Genomic DNA, 26,092 nt, shown 5'->3' on the forward strand with positions numbered 1-26,092 from the left:
ACGACCCCCTTAGCAACCAGGCGCGCAATCGCAGAAGACGCTAAACAAGGCCACGTGGGCTGAGACTCTGGGTTTTAGCCCGGCAACCAAGGACTATAAAAAGGGGGCTCTAAAGGGGTTGGGTGCGCGCCTGTTGGTAGAGCAGAGACTCCCCGGCCGCCCAGCGCTGTTTTGCCTGTTTGCTGCTTGCTTCAATAAATTTTGATTGGACTGTCCACAGGCTGGCGTATAATTTGTCGTCGCCACCCATAACAATTTTGGTGCCGTGACTCGGATAAGGTAACTTGGTTCGGAATCTAAACTCTGGGGAGGCGCCCCATCTTGGGATGGCCCCGGAGTGGACGATATCCTTTCCAAGACCCTTACCTCCGAACCCTAAATTTGGCAAGCAGGCAAAAGAACACTGCAGTACCCCGTAATTTTTGTGCACAAAGATCCGGGCGAAGACTCCAGGTTAAGTGAGTATTAAAAGCGTTCCCGTTCGGTCGGGGTGGGTTTCCCGAAGTGCGCATGAACGAGACGCTCCCGAGAGGAGCGAAGTGAGTGCGGACCCTCTTGTAGTGCGGTTCTCGTTGCCCGCGAGGGCGTGAGCCACGAACGAGGGGCGCGCGCGTGTGTGTGTGTGAGAAGACACTTCGGAAGATGGGGCAGAAGAAAAGCAAGCCTTCTGACTCCATGAGGGGCCCCAAGGTGAGGTTACCCGACATACCGCCAGACAGCCCTCTAGGATTAATCATTGCCCATTGGGATGACTGGCCGCCCAGACAAGGCAAAAGTAGAGAAAAAATGATACATTATTGTATGCAGGTGTGGGGTGGTAAACAAATCAGAGGAGATGGGGTATTTTGGCCTGTTTTTGGGTCATTTGAGGATTGGATATGCCAGGCCCTAAACATATGTGTAAATACTAAGGAGCCCTTCAGTTTAGAAGAGAGTGAATATGCTAGTTTATGAATAAGATTAGATACCCGAGTCCACGTGTTTACTCTAAGTGAAAAGAACCATAGGAAAAAAAACTAAAAACCCCAAAGAACTTCCCGCACCTCCTCCCCCTTATGTTCCCCCTACACCCGCGCCTGACCCAACCCCCCCTCCCTCCTCTCCCCCGACAGCCCCAGACTCAGACTTAGGCTCTCCTAGTTCCCCTGAAGAGACTCGGAGAATAACGAGGAGTCAGACTAGGAGGAAAGACCAGTTAGAGGAAAGACTATACCCCTTAAGAGAAATAGCTATGGGAGGACCACAACCTGGCATGGGATTTGTGCCAGTACCTTTGAACTCCGGAGATATAAGGGAATTTAAGAAGGAGATGGGGAACCTTTTAGAAGACCCTTTGGGAGTATCCAAAAGGTTAGACCAGTTTTTGGGTCCTAATGTATATACCCGGGAAGAGTTGCAGGCAATTTTAGGCATACTATTCACAGTAGAAGAAAGGGAAATGATTCAAAGAGCAGGAATGAGAGTTTGGGATCAGCAGCACCAACGCGGACCAGGCACAGATATTAAATGGCCATTACAGCGGCCGAACTGGGATAACCAGAATGCAGAACATAGAACTCATATGGCGGATCTGCGTACTATAATTGTTCAAGGCATTAAGGAATCTGTTCCCCGAGGACAGAATATTAACAAAGCATTTAGTGAACACCAAAAGAAAGATGAGACCCCCACTGAATGGTTAGAGAGACTGAGAAAGAATCTGCAGCTCTATTCCGGGCTGGACCCTGCCACTCCGGTAGGGCAAGCCCTGTTAAAAACTCAGTTTGTGGCGAAATCATGGGTAGATATTAGAAAGAAACTGGAAAAGTTGGAAGATTGGCAGGAGCGAGGATTAGATGAATTGTTAAGAGAAGCTCAGAAAGTGCATGTGAGAAGGGAGGAAGAGATCCAGAAAAGGCAAGCAAGGATTTTGGTGGCAGCTGTCCGAGAACGACAGAGAGGAGTAGCACGCCGTACGGGGGGATGTAGTGCCCAGGGGCCAAAGGAAAGACCCCAAGGAAGCCAGGGTGACACAAAGGATTTGAGACAGGTTGAGTGTTTCTACTGTCAAAAGAAAGGACACCTGAGGAGGAACTGTAGAAAGCGTATACAGGATGAACGGATGTTTAAAGAAGATTAGGGGGGTCAGGGGCTCTATTTGCTGGGGACCCCTAAGAAAACAGAGCCTTTGATAAAATTAAAATTAGGTCCCCAGCATCAAGAAGTTGAGTTCCTTGTGGACTCTGGGGCAGAAAGATCTACTGTCCAGTCAGTGCCCCGAGGATGCTCACTGTCCTCGGAGAAATTGCAAGTAATAGGAGCAAAAGGGGAACCGTTTCAGGTACCAATAATAAAAGGAGTGGAAATAGAAACTCCATCTCAATTTGGAATAGGATCCTTTTTGTTGGTACCTGAAGCAGAATACAATTTATTAGGAAGAGATCTAATGATTGAATTAGGGATTAACTTAGAGATAAAGAACCAAGAAATAGAGGTAAAATTGTGTGTTTTGACAATGGAGGATGAAGCTAAAATCAATCGTAAAGTATGGTCTACCCCGGAGTCAGTAGGACGATTAGACATTGCTCCCTTTGAAGTCACTATTAAGAACCCAGAAGTTCCAATTAGAGTCAAACAATATCCCATGTCACAACAAGGCAGACATGGACTACAACCAGTAATCGAAAGGTTGTTGCAGCAAGGATTATTAGAACCTTGCATGTCACCACACAATACCCCCATTCTGCCCATAAAGAAATCGGATGGGTCCTACCGTTTAGTACAGGATTTAAGAGAAGTAAATAAGAGGACTATTACTAGATTCCCAGTGGTAGCCAATCCATATACTTTACTGAGTCAACTTTCCCCCGAATTAAAATGGTATAGTGTAATAGACTTAAAGGACGCATTTTGGGCCTGCCCTCTAAAGGAAAACTGTAGGGATTATTTTGCCTTTGAATGGGAAGATCCTGAAACCCATAGGAAACAACAATTAAGATGGACTGTACTCCCACAGGGGTTTACAGAATCACCAAATTTGTTTGGGCAAGCTTTAGAACAAGTATTAGACACTTTTGAATTAAACCCAGAAGTGACTTTAGTGCAGTATGTAGATGATCTGTTGTTAGCTGGGGAAGATCAGGAGGCTGTTAGAAATGAGAGCATTAGATTATTGAACTTTTTAAACCTAAAGGGATTGAAAGTTTCAAAGTCTAAATTGCAGTTTACTGAAGAGGAAGTAAAATACTTAGGACACTGGCTGAGCAAGGGAACTAAGAAACTAGACCCTGAACGAGTGAACGGTATTTTATCCCTCTAGGCACCAACAAACAAGAGGCAGATAAGGCAATTGTTAGGACTTTTAGGGTACTGTAGACAATGGACTGAAAATTATAGCAGCAAAGTGAAGTTTTTGTATCAGAAATTAGTGGGAGTAGGATTAATAAAATGGACTCAAGAGGACGAACAGAGTCTAGAAAACCTCAAAGCTGGCCTTGTAAATGCTCCGGTGTTAAGTTTACCCGATATTAAACGACCATTTTATTTGTTTGTGGAATTCAGAGGGAGGAACAGCCTTTGGGATACTAACCCAGGAGTGGGCTGGAAGAAAGAAACCGATAGGCTATTTTTCTAAACTATTAGATCCGGTTAGCAGGGGATGGCCTACTTGCTTACAAGCTATAGTAGCCACGGCCCTTTTAGTTGAAGAAGCTGGGAAAGTAACTCTAGGGGGAGAATTGAAAGTATATACACCTCATAACATATGGGGAGTATTACAGCAGAAGGCAGACAAATGGATCACTGACGCCAGGCTGCTGAAATATGAGGGTATTTTAATACATTCCCCCAAGTTGGAACTTGAAACAACTAGTTTGCAAAACCCAGCTCAATTCTTATAAGGGGAACCAAGTGAGAACCTAATTCATGATTGCGTGCAATTAATAGAACACCAAACCAAAATTAGAGAAGATTTAGAAGAAGAGGAACTACCGAACGGGTTGAAATTATTTGTAGATGGGTCATCATGAGTGGTAAATGGGAAGCGAAGATCAGGGTATGCGATAATAGATGGGACCACCCTAGAGGTGAAAGAATCTGGCCCCCTTGAGGCGACGTGGTCAGCCCAAGCTTATGAATTATATGCGGTATTAAGAGCTTTGCAGTTATTGAAAAATAAACAAGGGACGATATTTAGAAATTCCAAATATGCATTCGGGGTAGTTCATACATTTGGCAAAATTTGGGAAGAACGAGGGTTAGTAAACTCTCAAGGGAAGGGCCTAGTACATGAGGCCTTGATAAAACAAACTCTAGAGGCTCTAAGAGGACCCAAACAAATTGCAGTAGTACATGTGAAAGGCCATCAGAGGGGTATCAATAAACAAATAAGGGGAAATAATTTAGCTGATGAAGAAGCAAAGAAAGCCACCTTACTAATCGTAAAGGAAGTGGAACAGACACAGACTCCAATAAAAGCCAATGGTATCGTGAGTTTTACCACTCAAGAAAAGGAAAAACTCAAACAAGCGGGAGTTATTGAAAAGGACGGGAAATGGTGTCTCCCTGATGGGAGAGAAGTAATTCCAAAGGGGGCGGCATGGAGAATAATGAGAGAATTTCACAGGCAAACTCATTGGGGAGTACAGGCATTGGTAGACCAATTCGGAACTAAGTATATGTGTATAGGAATATATGGTATAGCCAAGAAAATCGTTGGGGAATGTTTAACATGCCAAAGGGTAAATAAGCATCAGCTCAGGGAAAGAGTACTAGGAGGACGCGAACTGGCTAAGAGACCATTTGAAAGAATACAAATCGATTTTACCGAACTTCCCAAAGTGGGCAGATACAAATATCTCCTAGTACTAGTGGACCATTTGACCCACTTTGTGGAGGCCTTCCCGGTAGCCCGAGCCACTCCAAAAGCTGTAGTCAAGGTACTGCTGGAAAACATCGTACCGCGGTATGGAAACATAGCAGTAATTGATTCAGATCAGGGACCCCATTTTACCTCCAAGGTTATCAAGGAGATCTTGGATCTCTTAGGAACTAAATGGGAATATCATACCCCATGGCATCCACAGAGTTCAGGAAAAGTGGAAAGAATGAATGGGGAAATTAAAAAACATTTGACTAAATTGATCATTGAAACTAAAATGAATTGGATAAAATGTTTGCCATTAGCCTTATTAAATGTAAGGACACAACCCAGAGCAGACACTGGGGTCTCTCCTTTTGAAATGTTACATGGGATGCCCTATGACCTAGTAATGCCGATTGAGCACCCAAAGGTAGAAGAAAAATTCTTACAGGAATATATCATCGAACTCATGAAGAGACGGCAAGAATTGATAAAGAAGGGACTGATAGTGCAGAGACCACCCTTAGATAGTACAATACACAAAATTACACCTGGAGATAAGGTACTGATCAAAACTTGGAAGGAATCATCTCTAACTCCCTGTTGGGAGGGACTGTTTCTTGTTTTGCTTACTACAGATACTGCAGTCCGGACTGCCGAAAGAGGGTGGACTCATGCAAGCAGAATCAAAGGACCAATTCAGAGCTCACGTTGGGAGGCGATTAGAGACCCTGACAGCTTGAAAATTACGTTCCGAAGGAAAGCAGGTGAGTGAGACTGTCTTTTGTAACAACCCTAACTGTATATGTTATCCCTTTGTATGTTATAGGTGTAAACTCTGTAGAAAAAAGTGGTGGGTCCATTGCCCTTATGGATATTCCCCTAGCGGTATTTGCCACGCATGTTATAATCACGAACGGGAATTAACTGAACAAGCATTACGTGTGGGAGTAGCAACTGGGAAAATTCAGACGGGTCGTGACCAGAGTGAGATGTGGAGTCTGGGAGGTGAAAAATAAGAGTTGGGAAATCTATAAGTCAAAGTTGACTAAATATGACAAAGGAGGTTCCCCTGAAGAATACGACTGCTGCCGAGAAGATAGTACACCTCGCTGCTCTAAGCAGCAGAGTAGGCAGAGGAGAAGGCAGAGGCGTACTGCTGTGGGGATTGAGGTTAATGAACCACCTCCAGAGATGGCACATGAGGTCCCTTGACTCACAACTCCCAGAGCCCATGACCTCAGGGCCGCCCCGAAGTTCCTCATCTCCCTCAGGGAATAGAACCGAAAACCAAATTAAATGTCAAAAATGTAGAAATATTTATAGGAAGAGCAAGGCCACACCACTTTTCTCAATCTTAAATCTAAATATATGGATAATAAGTCTACTATCAATGCTGACGGAACCTGCCTGTGGGAACGAGAACCCTCATCAACCATATAAGTGGGCGTTTAGTAGATGGGATGATCAGAAAATTCTTGATACTACCATTACCGCAGGGGCACCCACATTTATTATTACCAATTGTAAGTTATTTGAAACCTTAATAGGAGATCATTATGTATGTCAACAAAAACTGGATGAAGGAAATGCAAAAGCCACCTATTGGTGCCCCAGTTCTAACCCAGGAAAAAGTTATTGCAACTATCCGGGGGAATATTATTGTGCTTATTGGGGATGCGAAACTATAACAACAGGAGGTTGGAAAGTCCAAACTTCTGACCCATATCTTAAAGTTGACAGGGGACCCACGAAATGTAAGAAGCCTACTTATGGATTTGAGGGAGGTTTGGCTAATCTTGGTAATTGTAAGTACCTAATGATTCAAATATTGCAACCCCAACATGATGGATGGGAAATCGGTAAGACCTGGGGAGTAAGATTTTGGGAACAGGGAAGCGACAGGGGAATACTTATTGTTATCAAAAAGGAAAAGATAAAACATCTGCAGGCTGTAGGTCCTAATTCAGTAGTTAAGGAACCCAAAATACTACCCCCAACCCATGATATAACCATAGGAAGAAATAGTATTACCGAAGAAACCCTGAGATAAAGAAATCAGTCAGATCCTCTATGGGAAGGAACCCGGAGGGAAAATAATCCATCAGATCCTCTATGGGAAATAATACAAGCTACCTACCAAACTTTAAATCATACCAAACGAAACTTAACAGAGGGTTGTTGGCTTTGTTATGATGTCAATCCACCTTTTTATGAGGCAGTTGGAATTAATGACACATATAACTTGAGCTCAGAAGCAGCACCTTCCCAGTGCTCTTGGGGAAATAGGAAGGAGGGAATAACCATGCAACATGTTACTGGAATAGGGGCCTGTATAGGTACAGTACCTAGGACAAAGCAAACACTGTGTAGTTCTGTTAATACCAGCATCAACAAAACTGCCGGAAAATGGATTATTTCCCAGGAAGGGGCTCGATGGATATGTTCGAAAATGGGACTTACTCCGTGTGTATCTCTAAGTGTGTTTAATGCTTCTCGCGAATACTGTATACTAGTCACTATTATCCCGAGAATATTCTATCACCAAGAAAGTGTAATTTATGACTATTGGGATATTGACACACAAAAAAGAGTGAAAAGAGAACCCATAACTACAATAACAATAGCCACACTGTTAGGTATTGGGGCAATAGGAGCAGGGACGGGAATCACCTCGCTCATCCAACAGAAACAAGGATTTAACTCCTTGAGGGCTGCTATAGATGAAGATTTAGGAAGGATTGAAAAATCAATAACGGCATTAGAAAAATCTTTAACCTCACTATCAGAAGTAGTGCTACAAAACCGGAGGGGGATGGATCTCTTATTCCTACAGCAAGGGGGGCTCTGTGCAACTCTAGGAGAGGAATGCTGTTTCTATGCTGATCACACGGGAATAGTTAGAGATACCATGACGAAATTAGGAGAAGGGTTAGAAAAACGGAAAAGGGACAGAGAAGCCCAACAGAACTGGTATGAGTCCTGGTTCACCCAATCCCCCTGGTTAACTACTCTGCTGTCAACCATAGCGGGACCAATAGCTGTATTAATGTTGATTTTAACTTTTGGACCTTGTATATTAAATAGAATTATTGAATTAGTAAAAAATTGACTAGAAGCTCCACACCTGATGTTATTAAGAGGGCAGCATGAAGCCGAAATTGTTGAAAGAGAAACTCCCCTTCTTTCTCTAGCTCGAGAAACCGTAATCCGGTTTGACCAACAAAATGATGAAAACAAAAAGGGGGGATTGTGATAAATTCATCTTATGTATTAATTCATCTTATGTATTTGTTAATGAAACCGGTTTTGTAAGCCTTGCACAGTATGTTCGCTTTTGCAAGGCAGTGTTAGCTCCTGCAAACAGGTGCAGTTGGAAACTTTGTAACTGTAAGGTCCTGCTAAGTGAACGGGATAGCTCGGCTTTCAATGCCTAATAAGGAAATATTTTAAGGTACGCATGCTCTAAACGACAAGAAACACAGAAGAAGACTACAACCTTCATCCCACGACCCCCTTAGCAACCAGGCGCGCAATCGCAGAAGACGCTAAACAAGGCCACGTGGGCTGAGACTCTGGGTTTTAGCCCGGCAACCAAGGACTATAAAAAGGGGGCTCTAAAGGGGTTGGGTGCGCGCCTGTTGGTAGAGCAGAGACTCCCCGGCCGCCCAGCGCTGTTTTGCCTGTTTGCTGCTTGCGTCGATAAATTTTGATTGGACTGTCCACAGGCTGGCGTATAATTTGTCGTTGCCACTTATAACAATATATATGTATTTACCTGAACCTTTCATATGAGGTGTTCAAGCAATTCACCCTGTCTGAATTCACCCTTCTAGTTGCTCCTTTTGCTTCAGCCAGGTGCTCCATTTCTGTGTACTTGTCCGTTTTCAATTACTCAGTACTAGAGTGGGTATCTTGAGTTGTTGCTTCTAGACATTTCTGACTATATCTACATGACAAGTGGCTTTTCTGCAGTTACCTCTTGAACCAGTGCAATTCTTCAGACTAAATCAAGCGTTACTTCTCTGCCTCACTTCCAGCCAGCTGGCATGCTCAAATAGCCCAACCTTGGCTTTGCCCTGATTTCTCCTCTCTGCACAGAGGGGATCCAAGTCCCTTGTTACCCTTGTTTTCTGTGCTGGCACCTCTCTGAGCTCCTCTTGAACTCTGAGAGACCTGTCAGGGTCCTGCCAGGTGCCCTGTGTCAAAGCCAGCCCCAACACCAGGTCGCGCCTTTCTAAGCCCAGGATAGCAGCTCGGGAGAATGAATGCTGGGGTATATATTGATCTAATTAATGTAGCTACTGGATTTAAGACCGCTCTTTCAAGGAAGCATTACTTTTGCTTATGTGCAAGTGGAGTTCCCTTTGCTGCAGCTGGTGCTCCTTGCCTCTTCGCTGTGCGTCGTGGAGAAAAGCCCGGCTCCCTCTGCTCTGTAACCCCGAGCTGGCAGCAGGCTGCAGTTGGACGCCCCCTCCCCGCCCCCGTAATTTTCCTCCCTTTCCCCAGACGAAGCAACCCCCCCCCACGCCCCAGCCTCTCCTCGCCCCCGACCCCCTCCTGTGCCGGGTCGCAGCCCCCCCGGGGCCGAGCAGCGGGGCTCCGCCCGCGCTCCCACCGCCGCAGCCCGGGAGGCAGCCGGGGATGCCCGGGGAGTCCCCAGGGTGGGGGAGTCCCGTCCCCCCCCGTGTCCCGTCCCCCCAACCCCCGGAGCCCCTCCCCGGGCGGGGCCGGGCGCGCTATAAGGGGCGGCTGCGGCGGGGCCAGGCGCGCTATGGGGAGCGGGTGGTGCGGCGCGGCGGGGCCGGAGCGCGGGGCGCTGCTCTTCCTCCCCCTCCCCGTGCTCCTCTTCCTCCTCCTTCTCCTCCTCGTCCTGCTGCTGCTGGGCTGCTCCCGGCCGCTGGCGCTGCGGCGCGGCCCCGGGCAGGTGGGCTACCTGCCGGCCCCCGGGCTGAGCCGCAGGCAGGCTGCTCGCCGCGCCCGCCGCGCCCGCCGCCCCGGCGCCCTGCCGCCGGCCTTCCCCAACGGCTGGTACCGCCTGCTCGACTCCGCGGAGCTGCCCCGCGGCGCCGTCCGCAGCCTCGCCCTGCTCGGTGAGTGAGAGCCAGCCGCCGCGGCCCCGGCGGGCGCGCCCGACCCCCGCCCGGGCAACGGGGGCGACGAGGCTGGGGATCCCGGCCGGCGCGCGGGGCTTCCCCGCTGGGTGGGGAATCGGGCACCGCCGCCCGGGCACCCCCGCTGCGGAAACGGGCACCCCCGGCCCGGATACCGGGGCGTCCCCGCGGGGGAATCGGGCATCCCTGCCCGGGCACGCCGCCGCGGCTCCGGGGCGCCCCGGCCTGGGTGCTTCTGCGGGGCACTGAGGCATCCAGGCCAGCGCCCGTGCTGGGGCACTGGCTCATCCCAGCCGGCATCTCCGTCGGGTCACCAGGACATCCCTGCACCGACATCCCCGCCGGGGCACCAGGGCATCCCTGCCCAGCCCCCCCCCCCCCCCACTGAGGCACTGGGACACCCTCACACGGGTGTCCTCACCAGGGCACCGGTCCGTCCTCACTGGGCATCCTGCTGGGGCACTGGGGCATCCCAGCCAGCACCCGTGGTGGGGCACTGCAGTGTGCCCGCCCGGGCTCCTTGCCAGTGTGCAGAGCACCCCTGCCAGGCCATCCCTGCCTGCGGGCTCTGCTGTGGCACTGCGACAACTCTGCCCCCAGCACCCCTTTCAGAGCATGCCAGCCAGCACCCACATAAGGGCACCAAGGGTGTCACAACCTGGGCTTTTGCATGGGCATTGAGTGGGGCACTGGGGCCATCATGGCACAGGTTCAGTGAGAGTGTGCAGGGCTCTCCTGTCTGGGCTCCTTGCTGGGACACTGGAGCGTCTCGCTGCCTGGGCTCTCCTCCCAGGCATTGCTGCCTGCATGTCCCCATGTCCTGGGGACATTGGAATGGGGCCTCACAGCCACATCCAGAGGGGTGCTCTGCTTGTCCAGGGTCCCTTTGCCTTGAAGATGGTTTTGGACTTGTGCTGGTGCCTTCCTCATCAGAAGACATGTTTCTGCATTGAAATCCCTCAGATTCAGTGGTGAAAGTGTAGGTTTTTTTCTGTTTTCAAGAGCCATCCTCTTCCTTGAAGTTGTTTGGGTTTGGGTTTTTTTTGTATAATGGGACCTATGTAATTCAATATACACATCCTAGAGAGCCTCCACCAGCCTGTCTGTTATGACTCTGTTGGTTTTCTGCCTGAAACCTGGTTCCTGGCACCCAGTCCTTGGGGTCTGGCTGAAACGTGCAGGTAAAATCACTTCTAGTGGCAGAGTGACAGTAGTGTACCGGTGCCAGGAAGATTATCAGTGAATAAGGCAGTTAAACAACCTGTAGCCTCCAGGTTTGTGGGTATATCTAGGGGTTTTTGGAGCCTCTGAGCATAGCCTGGAAATGCAGCCCTGCTCTAGAGGCAGTGAGCGAGCGGAGATGAAAGAACAAAAATCGCTTGGCTCAGTCCCTGCAAGACTCATCCTTTGGGAGGAGACACCTTCCAAAACATGGCACTGAGCGTGCAGGAAAGCCTCATTCTCTCCTGAGATTGTGCAAGTGGAGTGAGAGCTGCTCTGATCTGTGGGGCACTGCGCGGCACTGCTGGCTGGGTGCTTGCTGCAGGGAAGGTGCTCAGACCCCCGTGAGGCTCCTGCACAGGAGAGGACCCCACAGTGGGTCCTCTGAGCTGCTCTCTCCCAGACTCTGCATTCCTAGCCAAGCACCCAGAACTGCAAGGTGGCCTTGGGCCTCTTTATGTCCCATGTGCTATTCTTGCTACAATTGCTGTTTGTTTTGCATAAAAGAAATAGGCTTATTTAATAGGAAAACATCATTATGTGGCTAATAATGCTTTAATACTCACCTGCAACAGAGATTTTCAGTATGTCTTAGGCCAGGATACTGTCCTCCCATGTGGAGAGACATCAGATTTGATGCACAAGCCAGAGCAAAGATCAGCTTCTACTCTGGCTCTGCTGGCTCCAGAGTGCAAAGCCTGGAGCCAAAAGCAGCACTCACTCAGGAGTCCTGGGTGAGGTTTTTGGGCAGCCCAGCAAGGGCAGCCCAGCAAGGGTCTGGCCATGGGCACTGCTTCAGATCTTCAAGGCAGAAGAGCTCCAGATGGCCTATATGAACGAAAGTTCTAGAGGTGGGACCTCCTTGGAGTAAAACTGTCTTAAAACTGTGGTGGGCAAAGCACCAGGCTGCAGGGCTGCTCCTTGGCGCACGTGAGTGGGACCCCCCGGCTCCAGGTGCTCTGGTCTGACCCATTCAATGCTGCTCCTGTGTTTCCATGCTTCTGCTCCTGGTGAACCTGCAGCACCTCCCACAACAGGCAGAAAAGCTTTCCCTGCCTTCCCCCTTTCACCCTGAACCTCAGGTCAGGTAGAGAGGCAGGTTAGAGATACAAGAAAATGCTGATGCTTCAGAATGAATCCCTGTTACCTGGGGCAGGGGGAAGGATCTGCACCTCCGTGCCTCCATTCCCCTGTGCCTGCTGCCAGCAGATGTGTGGGAGTCTTCCAGAAAGACTGCAGGGACAACAGAGCCAGGTGTCCTGGGTAAGGAGGGATCTCCAGGCACTGGAGTACAACTCATTTCTGCCAGATATCTTAAATAATCCTTCCTCGGCTCGAAGGCTGAGAAAGTTTGCAGGGTTTCCTTTTCTTTGCCTAGACCACAAAACCTCAATCAAGGAAAGTGGTTGTGTGTGGGATAGCTCACACTCTGTCACTTGTCATCAGTGTGGCTGTCTGGAAACATACAGAGAGACCTTGGCTCCCAAAGTTTAGTTTGGCCTTATTTCTCACTAGTTGAGCTTTAAGTTACAGCAACTGCTGTAATGATCAGATTTCACAAGCTGATGAAATCGGAATATATGTATGCATAACCTGAAGCACAGTATGGAAGAGAGGACCTGGCCTTTAACTTAGTAGCCACATCTGCATGAACAGCCCCCAAGTGCTTCTAAGCTCCCAGACCAGCTGTGTCCCCTTCCAACCAGGACATGACTTGAGAGGACACTGGAGTAGGTCTAGCTTTGCTTTCAGGCCAGATCACCGATGAGCAGCCCCTCTCCTCTGAGCCGCTGGCGGGGATGTGGACGCTGGCAGATCTGCAGTGCTGCAGCACCCTCGGAGCAGCTCTGTGCTGGGCCAGGAAAGCACCTGGCACCTATCCAGTCCCTCCAGGAAGAGCGTTTATTTAGATAATACTGTGGCATGCCATCCAGCCGTGGTTGCCTTGCACAACTGGGTGGAGTACTGCCATGACCAGATCTATGGCTATAGCCCAGATACTGGCTGTCTCTTCATTTTAATAGTTCCTTGCTCAGCTAACGCAGTGCTACCCGGGTGTTGTCCCAAAAGCTGGGTTCTTTCACCTGGTGTGCAGTAAGCCAATCAACACATCGAGTTGAGATATTTGTCTTTATTGCTATACTGCAGTATAGGGTGCTGTCACATCCCAAAGTTGGAGCGACTCAGGTTCGTGGATTTCCTTTGTCAGAATTAAGGTGAAATGACACCAGGGGAGTTCAAACAACAATCAACATTTATTCAACCTAGCTAACCTTGCCCAAGTACATGTGAACTTATCAATATGAACCTTGCAACATGTCATTAAGCTGCTGTTTGAGAAGAGAGGGGAGGTGTAGAAAAAGAAATGGAAGAAGAAACATGAAATGTATCAGAAGGAGAGCCCTCCCGTTGAGTCATGAGGTTCAGAGCAGATCCCCTTGCTTTCTGGACTCCTTCTCAAAGAGGAGCCCAGGGGTGGCTAGATCCACTCCTAGTCTCAGACTTGGTCAACGGTTTATGTTTAAAAGGATGAGGTGTAGGGACTGTGGAAAAGAGGGAAGGAAAAGAGGGAGAGAGAGAAAGAAAGGGAGAGAGAGAAAGAAAGAAAGAGAGAAGGAAAGGGTTTCACCAGTCCTGGGTCCAGCATTGGTCCAGCCAGCATAGAGATCCAGTTCCGGAGGGCGCGCACTGAGAACTCATTCTCCCTTCTTTTATAGTGTGTTAGTCGATGGTCTCAACATGCGCAGTCCCATTCCCGGGGTTCTCTGGAATCAGTCGGAGAGCTTTGGGGGGGGTTCATTGCAGAGTTGCCTCTCTTTTTCTGCTGGCATGACCACTTAAGATAGAAGCACAGTCCCATCCTCCGTGGGGCCTCCTCCTCCAGGCGCATATGCTGTGCTCCTTCTCCTGGTCACTTAAGATAAGGAATTGCAGCTCTGGAGAAGCGCGGTCCCACTCTCCGGGGGGCCCTCTCCTCCAGCCACATTGTCCTGTTCACAAAACTCCAGCATTTTTACAGAGGCTGTTTTCTCCACCAAAGTTCTTTAACGAATGTTTGAGACATTGACTATAATTTGTCAGACCGTCACAGGTGCCAGGTCTCCAAATACCTGCGCATCTTTAGAAAGAAAGGTTGAGTTTTTTATACAATTTTGTTACAAGGAAACACATACAACAAAAATTGTGATAGGCTACACAAACTTATATAATGAAAAGATCTTTTGAGCATGTCATGCTCTTGTCCAGTTCATTATACTGAGGTGGTTTCACATTTACGTACTCATTATGCACAAGTGGGTGTTGATTTTAGTGTTAAAATTAAGCAAGGTAAGGCAAGGACAGGGTCTTTACTTGATTCTCATCCAGCATTGACTAATCTGTCATTATCTATTCCTAATGAATATGTTCTCAGTTATACATGCTGCACATATTTTAACTCTACTTAAGTTTACATGATGACCTTGCGGCATGTCTAAGGTAATGCATTTCTTCATACCAATTATTTCAAAATTTGTTAAGTTTTGCCAACTTTGCAAGTTAATTCTGCAAGTTATTACAACACTGTGGGTGGGGAGGAAGAGAGTGATCCCAGAACTGATCAGGGACAGGTCCTAGCAGGGCAAACCTCACATTGTGTCACTGAGCACAAGGAATAAGGCCCAGCAAGGGAGAAAAGCAAGTCTGAGTGCTGGGGCAATACGGCCCCAGCCACTCCAGCACTGACTCTCCATTCCCCATGTGGTGCAGACCACAGTCAGGAGCTTCCCTTTGCTTCACCAGAAAAGTCCCTTTTGCCGAGGAGGTGTCAGTGCTCTGGCTCGCAGCACCCAGCCGTCCCTGCCTGAGGAAGGGATTTGCTGCTGAGCTGTCATGTGGACAGCTCTTGGAGTTCAAGAGTAAACAGAGGAAGGGCTTCTCCTTCCAGCTACCATTACGAGAGATTCCTGCAACGTATGAGCCCATGCGCTCTCCTCTACACCTCTCAGGCAAACGGATGGGAATGGAGTTCTCTTTAAATGCAGCTATTGCTCTTCTCTGTGTAGCTTTCCCTTAGCAGGGGAAGCATCCTAAATCTTTAAACATTTTTGTGAACGCACCTTTTATCCTGCAGCTGAAACAGGCTCCGAGAGCTCAAAAACCAGGGCTGAGTGTCAGAGCCATGAGGATTTAGAGATGACCGGGAGAAATTACGCTCCCCCTGCCTGGAGCAAAACAATGCCCTTCAGCAGGGACGTTTCTATGCCACAGCAGCCCCTTGGGCCACCGGGCAGCTGCCTGGCTCTGCAAGGTGCCAACACGCTGCATGCGAAACACGGGGTGCAACAGGTCGGCTTGCTGATCTGGGATCTCTTTTAAACCTTGGCAGCGAGCTGACGGCCACCACAACCTGAGCATTTGCTACAGCAGCTGCCATCCCAATTTTGCATGGCCCTTTTTGCAGTCAGCAAATGCCTCCTGCCCGCAGCCTGTCTGGGAGAGAGCTGCTGCCCGGCAGGGCTCTCCTGCCTGCAGTCCTGGGCAGCAGCACCGGTCCCGGCTCTGGCAGCTGCCTGGTGCCATCTCGTGGTTAAATAACTTCTCCGGAACAACCCTGTTTCTGTCCTGCCACTGATCTTCCACCAGAAAGGAAAGAAAACCTCCAGTATTAATTTTTAGCAGGATATTTCTGCATGTCTTTGCACAGGCAGATGCCTACAACGTTGAGTAAAAGGCCCACTCGTTGCTGCCTGTTCAGAAGAAGCCGAGCAATGTGTGTCTTACCTGACCCCCCCTCATCTGGGGATGTTGTTTTTACACCTTCATAACCTCATATTTCTGCAGGAGAACAGCTTGCCGCGTTTCGCACCCAGGATGGCCAAGCCTACGTGGTTGACGCTTACTGCCCTCACCTCGGGGCTAACCTTGCCGCCGGCGGGCGCGTCATGGGCAATTGCATCGAATGCCCATTTCATGGCTGGCAGTTTCAAGGAGAAGATGGAAAATGCATCAGCATCCCATATGCTGAAAAAGGTAAACATCCCCCAAATCGGCAGAAAGCATCCGCAGAAATGGCAGTGCCCTGTGTGTCCTCATTAAAAGCTACTTCATTACGGAAAAGTGGTCTTCGTAATAACTCACCCTCTATCCTGCTCCCCTAGTTCATGCAGCACTCTAATTTTCCTCCTGGGTTGTCCATGTTGGGGCATAATGTTCCAGTGCCCTTTCCTATGTTAGACGGTAACAGGGACTTTAGTTAAATAACCACCCTTCTCAGTTTTGATAGTCCTACAACTCCTGCATTCAGCAAGCAGGGTATAAAAGAAGATTTTTAACTCCGAGTCATCCATTGCACCAGCCTGGATGGATCCTGAGGAGATATTGGGTTTTAGAAATTATTCTGTAGTCTACAGTGACAGTTTATACCATGTCAGTACTTAAATCTGTCGCATTAGCATGATAGAATAGTCTCTCAATAGCAATTTTTTCTGCTTTTAAGGCTTGAAGGGAACTTTTGGTTGGAATCCAGGAAAGCTCGTCGCATACTTTTTAGATATGGTTTGCATTGACTTATCTTACTTAAATCTTAGTTAAATATCTTACTTAAAGTTCACATGTAACACTTACTTGATCTGGCTGCACTGATTAGTTTAAATCACCAATTCTAGATGTGGCTGAAACCAGCAGACAGACTTACCTTGAATTTTGCTTTGGCTTGTGCTTCTTAGTTATTTTCCTGCAAAGTTCAACTTTCTCTGATTGGGATTGATTGGGACAACAATGAAAACGTTGATTAGCAGCAAAAGTCAGTCTTTCTACTAAGCAGACTATTTTTCCCAAAGTGAGAGAGACATTCCATCTATATCGGATAAGATAAACAATTTCTAGATCTCACCAAACAGCATTTCTTTTTTTGTGTGTGTTATTTTCAGAAAAAAAGATTAATACTCTATTTTTTTTTCCCATATGTACTCAGTCAGGAGCTGCATTCAAATGAAAATTTGGTTCCAAGTAATGAGCAATGGTGTGTTTCATCACAAAATGAGAATGAATATTCTGGACATACACAAACACTTGCCAAGATGCATTGTTTCATCTGAAACGGCTGTATTCAGAGCCATTGTGATCTGTAGTTATTAAAAGAACAAAACTGCAGACAGCTGCCCTGCTCCCATACAGCCCAAATGGGTCAGGTTCATTTAAACAGATTTAAAAGCCATCTGTGCTCATGCAGGTCACTTTGGCGGAGAGGGATTTTGGAGAGCTCGGATGGGCAGCTTGTCCAGCACTGGGCTTTCAAGGGACCGATAGCCAAGCAGAGCCACAGAGCCTGACGTGGGGCTAGATGAAGCTGGTGAAGGGTCTAGAGCACAAGTCTCATGAGGAGCAGCTGAGGGAACTGGGGTTGTTTAGTCTAGAGAAAAGGAGCCTCAGGGGAGCTTATTGCTTCCTACAACTACCTGAAAGGAGGTTGTAGCGAGGTGGGGGTCAGTCTCTTCTCCAAGTAACAAGCGATAGGACAAGAGGAAATGGCCTCAAGTTGCACCAGGGGAGGTTTAGACTGGATATTGGGAAAAATTCCTTCACCAAAAGGGTTGTCAAGCATTGGAACAGGCTGCCCAGGGAAGTGGTTGAGTTGCCATCCCGGGAGGTGTTTAAAAGATGTGTAGATGTGCTGCTTAGGGCCATGGTTTAGTGGTGGACTTGGCAGTGTTGGGTTAATGGTTGGACTTGATGATCTTAAAGGTCTTTTCCAACCTAAATGATTCCATGATTTTATGTCTGCATGGGGGGTAGATGAAGCCCTCTTTAAAATTTAAAGAGATGTATCCCACCCAAAGCACCAGATTTTTTCAATCAGAAATCACAGTGATGGTCTCCTCCTGCCGCCTCTGATCTTCATTGACTAAAAGAGAAACATAATTTCTCTTATTATTTCACCTCCCATGTGACTGTACAAGGCTGAATAATAAGGAAGCGCTATCCTCTGTGCTTGTTTGCAAATGAGAAAAAAAAAGTAATAGAGGCAAAAGCCTTCCAATCCAGTAGAAGCTACTTTTTCTGACAACTGGGTAAATATAAATGCCAAAATTCATTCCACTGGAAAGAGTGCAGATATATTCTTAAAGTAACACATGATACTGCAGTATTGTAACAGAGAATGACTTGAACTCGAGAGGTGGAGGTGGCTTTTACTCTCTGCACATCTATAACTAAAAGCATCTCCTTTTAGATCATTGAAACTTGGGGAGGGTCCAGTGATGCAGCAGGCATTTACTTATTTCAACAGTTTTAAGATCAGCAAAAGAGGCTGCAGAGCAGCCAGCCATGTTTCTTCCTTAAAAAACTTAGGCAAAACACCCAGCTGAAATAAAACTGATTTAAGCAAATTCTCTTCTGTGAACTTCAGAAGCTGCTGTCCTTCTTCAGCAGCCTGAAAGCTGGAAAAGTGTCACCAAAGAGTCTGTGCCACATGAATATCTCCCATAAAGATGATCTCTGAGCTGTGGTTCAGGACGAGGGGACCCTTAGTGCCAGCATCAGTCTTGGAGATGCTGCTTTTAACTGATTCCTTTCTGTCCTCCACAGTGCCAGATTTTGCGAGGGTCCGGACCTGGCCGTCCTGCGAGGTGAATGGGATGCTGCTGGTCTGGTACCACTGCGAAGGGGTCAGTCCAACGTGGGCAGTGCCTGAGCAGCGCGAGATCACCACCAAAGAGTGGGTGTTCCGTGGGCAGACGGAGCACTTGGTTGATGCGCACATCCAGGTAGGGAGCCCGCTCCCTCCGTGGGGCATGTTCACCCCTGGCTCCCCTCCTGTAGTCCAGTTCAGGGACATGTCCTCCCAGTTAACTCGTTGAGGGATATCTCCTCCCAATTAACCAGGCCCTGCCTGTGCTCAGCGGCATCGCTGCTGCTGGCAGACCTCAGACCTAGAAGTACATCCCTGCATTGTATACCAAGAATATGGCATATGTTCCCCATACATGGATCATGAGCTTCTCAAGTAGAGAGCAGATGTTCTGGGTACTTAAAAGGAATCTGTTAATTTGCTTTGACTTTTAACTGATGTAATTTAAAAAAAGATTCTCTAAGAATTGCGGCACTTAGCGTCAGGAGGCTTTTCAACTCATCAATCACTGAAATGGAAACATGCAGTTATTTTGCTGTTAATCTTCATAATCACCATCATACGCTGACAAATGTGCCACAGAGAACAAAATGGCCGTTGCCTCAATCGCATCTCAGTGGAAATGAGTCCAGAAAATGGGAACTGTTTTGTGGCACTAAACAGAAGGGACCACGGCCGTGGTCCTCGGAGGGAGCAGGCGCAGGTGGAGGCTCCTCTGGGAGAGCAATGGGAGGCAGCAGCAGTTTTGAAACTGGGCAATCCCTGGAGGTCCTTGGGAGATTTTTATATGCTTGCTGCTGAGCAGAACACTTCTGTTTGTTTGTAAAAATCAGTGACAAAAATGACCCTTAATCTAGAGTGCACATCTCTCCAAAGGCAGTGCCTGCCTGCTGACTAAATCATGACTGAGTGGGTTAGAAAGGAATGGAGAATTATCAGAAGAAATGAAGAATGTGCATGAGACATAGGAGATACAGCTCTGGGAGTGTGCAGAGGAGATGTGAGAAGCAGGGAGAATTTGGGAGATTGATGGAATAGTAATATTTATTTCACATCTGCTTTGCAGTGCAAGCCACTGTACACAGGCCTATACTGGGGCCAGTCCGTGCTACTTGCCAAGCTGGTGGAAAGCTGGTGTATTTCAGTAATAAAGCCATTAAAATTTCTCAAAAAGTGACATATTGTGGGCAGGCTGGTGGGGTTTAAAGGTTTAAAAGCATGTGAAAACTAGTCTAGGAGCACAAACATAAAAATGCTTTATTCGTTACGATTACAGGGCCAAAGGAAGGACTGACTTGGAGTCCCAGCTTGTGCAGCTGCAGAATTTAACATGCATAGACTCCTTTGAGCTTAAAATGAACTGTGAATTTTCTGAGCTTCATGTTTAAATTATTCTTATACACTAGTTCAGAACTGGTCCCAGGTCAGTCTGTGCTGAGGCCCCCTTCCTCCACGCACTCAGTTGCCTCTTGCTGTGTCATGTACCTGCGAGCATCTCTGCTGTGCTCGGAGTGACGTGCTGGGCTGTACTGCAGCCACGCTGGTGCTATTGCAACATGCTGTTAAGTACAGGCAGCTCACAGCCGAGTCAGCTCTCACCAATGGCAAATTGTTCCCCAATGGCAGGAAATCCCCGAGAACGCGGCTGACATGGCTCACCTGGCGTTTCTCCATGGACCAGCTATTCTGGGCGGATCTGATCTGAGATATACAAGGTCCAAGCTGTGGGATTTCATGAAGCACATCTGGAAGGTAAGACCCTACCTCCCCTCTTAGCCATGAGGAGGCTGAAGTCTTTCCAACCCTTTCTGCCTCAAAGCATCAGTCCCATCTCATCCCCTCTGCTGCCTCCCCCCATCTTCAGGTCCAGTCTCTTTTCTGTGTCTCTGAGGGTTTTGGCTGCACTCCCTCATCTGTGCTCATCTGTAGATGTTCTTCACAGCCAGCTCTTGTCACCATCTCACCCTCAGCCTGCACTCCCCACCTCTCAGACTGAGCTAATCCTTCTCCATCCCTCCAGGCGGAGTGGCAGCCAGAGCCAGAGCCCAACAAGCATTGCTCCCAGCTGCTGGTTCAACACACCGCAACCATCTTTGGGAAGCACATCTCCTTGATGGATTTGATGGTTTCAGCCAGGCAGGTATGTCCCGTGCTGGTGACCACCAGCACCCTGAGCTGAAGGGCTTTGTCACCCGAAAGGCTAAATGAGTCCTTGCCTATCCTGCCCAGTGTAGCCTTTCCTACCAAGTGCATTCGACACACGGGCCAAAACTACACATTGGCATTGGGGCTGCTCCACAGCTGGGCAGCACAGAGAAAAGGGAGGGTTCCTAAGGGCTGCTGTCCCCACAAAACAGATGGAAAAAAAAAAAATAGCTAGTAGCTGAGCAAACACTGGTGACAGTCCCAAGGGACCTTCACACGGCTTTGTCACAGCGCTTTACAATACAGAAGTGTGAACCATTTCAGTCCATGGCAAACGTGCCTGGGAAAGGTGTCGGGAGCACTCAATATACAGTAAGAAACACTTTGAGGATGTTGATCTGCGTGATCCAAAGACCTCAGAGGTTTTCAGACAACTTTCTGGAAAGCACAAAGATTTGTCAGTTTACCAACATTTACGCTAAAGAAATAAATTCATACTAATGTCAAGAGCTCCTTCTGCAATTGAAAGTTTGCTCATTTTCTTATTTTCTTCCTCTCCTGTGTTTTTTGTTTTTTTGTTTTGGAAACATGTTTATTAACCATACTTCTCTTTCCCCTTTCCACTTCCAAAAAATCAGACACCATGTGTCTTGTAGCCCAAGATCAGCCCTGAATGAGATAATAAAGTAGTTGACACAAATTGATAAAGAACTAAAGGAAAATAGAAATAATGCCATTAAACATGAATCAATGGGAACTAGATGTTCTCACTTTCATTTTTGCTTGTGACTTTTGGGGTTTTTTTTTGATGAAATGCTAAGCTTGCCTTATAGAACTAGTAACTTTGTTCTAGTACATTTTTGAAGGCATTTGACCTATTCCTATATTACAGATTCAGAACAATAGCAAAACAAGTCATGATACAAAACTTTGATAAGGGATAGCTCTTGGTGCAATTAGGGAACTATCACAAAATGGATGTTGATTGTATCTCTGTTCAGTTCTTAGATATGTGCTATTTAGCACTGATATCAATGAACAGGAGAAAAAAGACATTAAAATAACCTTTCAAAGAGTTTGTACCCAACCAAACATTAAAGGAGTAGTAAATAAAGTAGCCAAAACCCTCAGCAATATCTGCACTGCTTCAAAGAACCACATGTATGAACATGCATCTGTTGTCTGGATGTACGTCAAAGAGCAGAGAACAAGTACTTCATGTCATGCAAGCTAAAAGGCTGAACCTGATTTCAGCTAAAACCTAATGTGAGTGTTGTAGCTGCAAAGGAGAAAGCCAGAGCAGGAGTAGGGATGTTGTATTACCTCCATATTGTATTGCATTCACTGCTACTGAGATCCGGAGCCCAGGACTGGTGTCAACAGTCCAATAAGGCTGTTCATGACCTGAAGGTAATTCAGTGACGAACAACAAGACCAAGTGAAAATTTGGAAGTGTTTCCTAAAAGATTAGATTTTAAACTTTTTGGGACCAGTAGAGCACTGTAAACCCCCATGAATTCCCATGGACCCACAGCAAAGCCATCCAGCCCTGACACATCTGTGAATGTCCCATGGAAATACAGGCTGCATGGCTCTGCAGGATTTCCCCTGCCCGCAGAGCATTAACAGTTGGCAAGCAGTCTGTGACTCTTGGCTCTGAGGTGTAGCTTGACTTTTTGCCTATTGTCTGATGAAAAGACAGAGTAAGGGGGGCTTGAGCATGGTCTAGGAGACATCTTAAGCAGGTCTCAAGCTGTGGGAGCTGTTGTAGCAGAGGGCTGGTCCACTGGGGACTTTTCCCTGAGGGTGCTCCATTGCTCTGCAGGTGGGGCCAGGGCTGGTTTTCCTGATCTTTGAACATGCTTTCCTGGGCCGTGGGATCATCCTGCAGACAGTGACTCCCCTGGAGCCTCTCCTGCAGAATGTTGTTCACAAAATCTATTACCAGAAGAACATGCCGGCTATAATCCCCAAGTTCATCCTGAGAGCAGAGTGCATACAGGTAAGGCCCCTGAAGAAGAGCAGCCAAAGTTTGTCCCCTGGAGCTTGGTGGCTAGGAGGTGTGAGAAGGAAAAGCAGTTGCCCACATGGGCTCAGATATATGTGGGAGCAAAACACTCATGGGCAAGATCCTTTCAGTGCATGGTATGATCTTTCGCTTTTAGTAGCCCAAAGAACTAAACTGGAGGTTTAGTAAAGAGGGTCCTGGCAGTGGGCCATTTGTTGAGGGTGGCAGAGAGGAGCTATCCCTCTCCTGCGGATGGGGAAATAGGGGCACAAGGATGAGGCAACCTCTCCCAAGCTGCAAGAAGTCTTTGAGGGAACTAGTAACTGCATCTGGATTTCTAGCATCCCAGGCTGGTGCTGGTCCTATCTCCTTTGGTGAGAACTGAGCCAAGAAATCCTCCTGCTGTTAAATTATGAGATTGGGCAACTCCCACCAGAGGTTTTCCAGGTCCTTACCACAGAGATTGATGGAAGTGGCGAAAGGTCCCTCTGGAGGTCTCCAGTTCAATATCCCAGTTGGGACAAGACTATTGTCAAATTCAGGTCAATCATTGCCTTGAAGGTTTCCTCCTTTGGAGAACGCCCCCATCTCTCCAGGTCCTTGGGTGGCCCATTCCATTATTGCTCTACCCACATTGTTAATTTTTAATTTTAATGTCCATTTTGAACTTCTCAACCTGTAATCTGTGGTTGTTACTCCTTGTTATACCAGCTGGCACTACCAACAGAAAGCTGATTCCATCACCCCTGTAACTCCCTTCAAGCAGTCACAAGAGTTCATCTCATTCCCTTCTGTCAGGGGTTAAAGTTTGGAAACTGTTTGGTCTGACCAGAGAGAGTTTCACTGGCACTACAGCACAAATTGCCAGAAGATTATTTTCAGATGCCAAAAACCTACCCCAAATCAAACTTGGCTGTGCTAGCTCCTACTGTATAAAAGGTGGCTTAATACTGTGCATTCTTACTAACGTGAATGAGCAGCACTCATTTCTGCAGAGACCTCTTCACAGAGGAAAACTCCATAAATCTTACTGTGCGTGTGTGTGTGTGAGCAGAGTTTAAGATGCAGATGCTTAATTTATAAAGGCCTGGTTGGCTGGAGCTACACAAAGAATAAAAAATCTCAGGTGGAGCAGCTCCTACCTAGACAACATCCATTTCTTTTCCAGTACCTCCTACGACACAGGCAGTCTAAGCTGAAAGCTTCTTATTCAGGATCTACGATGGGCTAAACGTCTGCTAACTGCAGACAGAGCTGTAGCATTACAAGTTACAAATAGCACGAGCAGTCCCACGCCAGCCATTTGGGAGAAATGCTAAAAAAGAAACCTACTGTGCAGGTAGATCACACAAAACTCCTGGTTCAGCTTCCCCACCTGAATGAGAGCATCCTTCTCCCCCCAGTTTGAGCGCGATATAACCATCTGGAATAACAAACAGCATCTGCCCAAGCCGCTGCTGGTCAGAGAGGACTCCAGCATCCAAAAGCACCGGCGCTGGTACGCCCAGTTCTACAGCGAGAAGAGCACAAGGCTCCTGGCACAGAAGGAGGGCCTGGACTGGTGAGGACCTTGCTGCCTGCTGCAAAATGTGGCCAGAGGCTCTTGGGTGGCTCCTGCCACCCTGGCTGGTGGGCAGCAGTGCTGGGCAGGCATGATCAATATAACAAATATTGGCACTGGCACAGGGAGCAGAGCCTGAGCCCTGGCGATCCTCCCTCTTTTACCTTCTGTGTTTGGGGCATCAAAGCCCAAAGGGTGTAACATGCTTCCTCTTGTACCTGTGCTGCAACGTATGAGCTGAGCGTGAACTTCAGATTGCTAGAACTGTCTTTGAAGTGCCCTTGTCTCTTGCTGCTGCTATTGTTTTGAGTAGTTATATGAAAAGCTTTTCATGTGGTCTTTTATTGCCTGAAGTGACTTTTCTCAGTCACGCCTGCTGTTGCTTCTGCACTATCACCTTGGCTGGGGCAGGCTTCAGCTCTCCAGGGGAGCCTTGGCAGATGCCTGCATGGCATCAGGGGTGTGATTGCCAAGCCCACAGACATATGCCGTCTTCCTTCTCTCTGGCAGCAGGCAGGGCAGCATGGGTTTTAGCTGCCCACCATGTCCTTACCATACCTGTGGGCTTCCTGGAGCCTACTGAGCTCTTGCATGAGTCAATTCCTTATGGAGCTATTGCACCTAGTTGGGAAGAAGAAGGACTATCCTGGTGACCAAATCATTTAGACTGACAACTACTCTGCAGGTCAGGGATGTGAATAAGATTCTGCTTTGGTAGTCCCTGGATTCCAGCAATACCTTGGGTACATGGTTGGCTGTAAAAATTTGTCTCATGGCAAGACCATAGGTATCACTTACTGTCACTGTGATCAGAAATGAAGCTAACACAAGGAAACCAGGCTGCAAATCTGATGAAAACCGGACTAGATTCTCCTGTCCTTTGTGCCTACATACTCTGTATTAAAGGGCTAAATTCTGCCTTGCTGCATACCCTAGAGAAACCTGTAATCTCCATGGACAGAGCCTGACATGTATAGTTAGCAGGACTCTGGCAGTTACTCTATGCCAAGAGCCAGCAAGCGCAAATACTCAAATCCAGCTTTCCAAGGAGGCTGGTAGCTGCCGTTCTCATGCGCTGTACGCTTGCCTGTGCCTTGTGAATTCTGCACTTTGCTGAGGCTTCTGGTTCCTCCTTCACCATTAACCCAGAGCAGGACTGGGAGCAGGAACACGCCATCGCAGTCCTCTGCCAGCGCAGAGTCCATTGCCCACCCTGGCAGCATCCCAGATAACCATGTGCAAGCTGTGCCTTCACCCTTCACATCTGGCTATTCCACTGTCAATATGTCACTATTAAATTTTTTTTAAAAACTGATCTCATGTTCACCATTTGTTGTTCTTCACTGTTTTGTGGGGTGTTTTTGCATGGGAGAAGTGATTCTGCAGCTCGCCCACGCTGTCCTGCTTCAGAAGCCACAGGTAATCTCCAGCAAGGAACTTAAGGAGACAGCAGGAGATTGGACAAGGAGCATTGCCCAAATCAACAGCCTGCGCCTCTCAAGGACCTGAGAGCGCTAGTATGTCTTAGTGGCCCTGACCAGCCTCACCTGGGGCATTCATCCACTCCCTGCCCATGGCCCAGGAGCCCCATTTC

At 47.8% G+C, this 26,092-nt stretch overlaps 1 protein-coding gene and 1 long non-coding RNA gene across 2 annotated transcripts; both read left to right on the forward strand.

Annotated features, from left to right (window-relative positions):
- Nucleotides 1-223: 223 nt before the first annotated feature.
- LOC121232583 lies at nucleotides 224-5,738 on the forward strand. Its single transcript, XR_005931315.1, has 2 exons — nucleotides 224-458; nucleotides 5,451-5,738. It is a non-coding gene; the product is annotated as an uncharacterized LOC121232583 (long non-coding RNA).
- Nucleotides 5,739-9,614: 3,876 nt separating this feature from the next.
- On the forward strand, nucleotides 9,615-25,813 carry LOC115335319 (cholesterol 7-desaturase nvd-like). The gene is made up of 7 exons (XM_030000802.1): nucleotides 9,615-9,933; nucleotides 15,997-16,185; nucleotides 18,742-18,920; nucleotides 20,411-20,536; nucleotides 20,805-20,924; nucleotides 22,755-22,931; nucleotides 24,341-25,813. The coding sequence occupies exons 1-7, from the start codon at nucleotides 9,615-9,617 to the stop codon at nucleotides 24,500-24,502; spliced, it is 1,272 nt and encodes a 423-aa protein (XP_029856662.1). The 3' UTR covers nucleotides 24,503-25,813.
- The last annotated feature ends 279 nt before the right edge of the window (nucleotides 25,814-26,092 follow it).

This window comes from Aquila chrysaetos, chromosome 24, assembly GCF_900496995.4.
Source record: "Aquila chrysaetos chrysaetos chromosome 24, bAquChr1.4, whole genome shotgun sequence".
Classification (NCBI taxonomy): domain Eukaryota; kingdom Metazoa; phylum Chordata; class Aves; order Accipitriformes; family Accipitridae; genus Aquila; species Aquila chrysaetos.

What these genes read in the sequence shown, in the direction of transcription:
- LOC115335319 (XM_030000802.1), top strand. Translation starts at nt 9,615, where the DNA reads ATGGGGAGCGGGTGGTGCGGCGCGGCGGGGCCGGAGCGCGGGGCGCTG. An exon ending in TCATGAAGCACATCTGGAAG is followed by an intron (nt 20,537 to 20,804) that starts GTAAGACCCTAC and finishes CCATCCCTCCAG; the next exon opens with GCGGAGTGGCAGCCAGAGCC. An exon ending in TGAGAGCAGAGTGCATACAG is followed by an intron (nt 22,932 to 24,340) that starts GTAAGGCCCCTG and finishes TTCTCCCCCCAG; the next exon opens with TTTGAGCGCGATATAACCAT.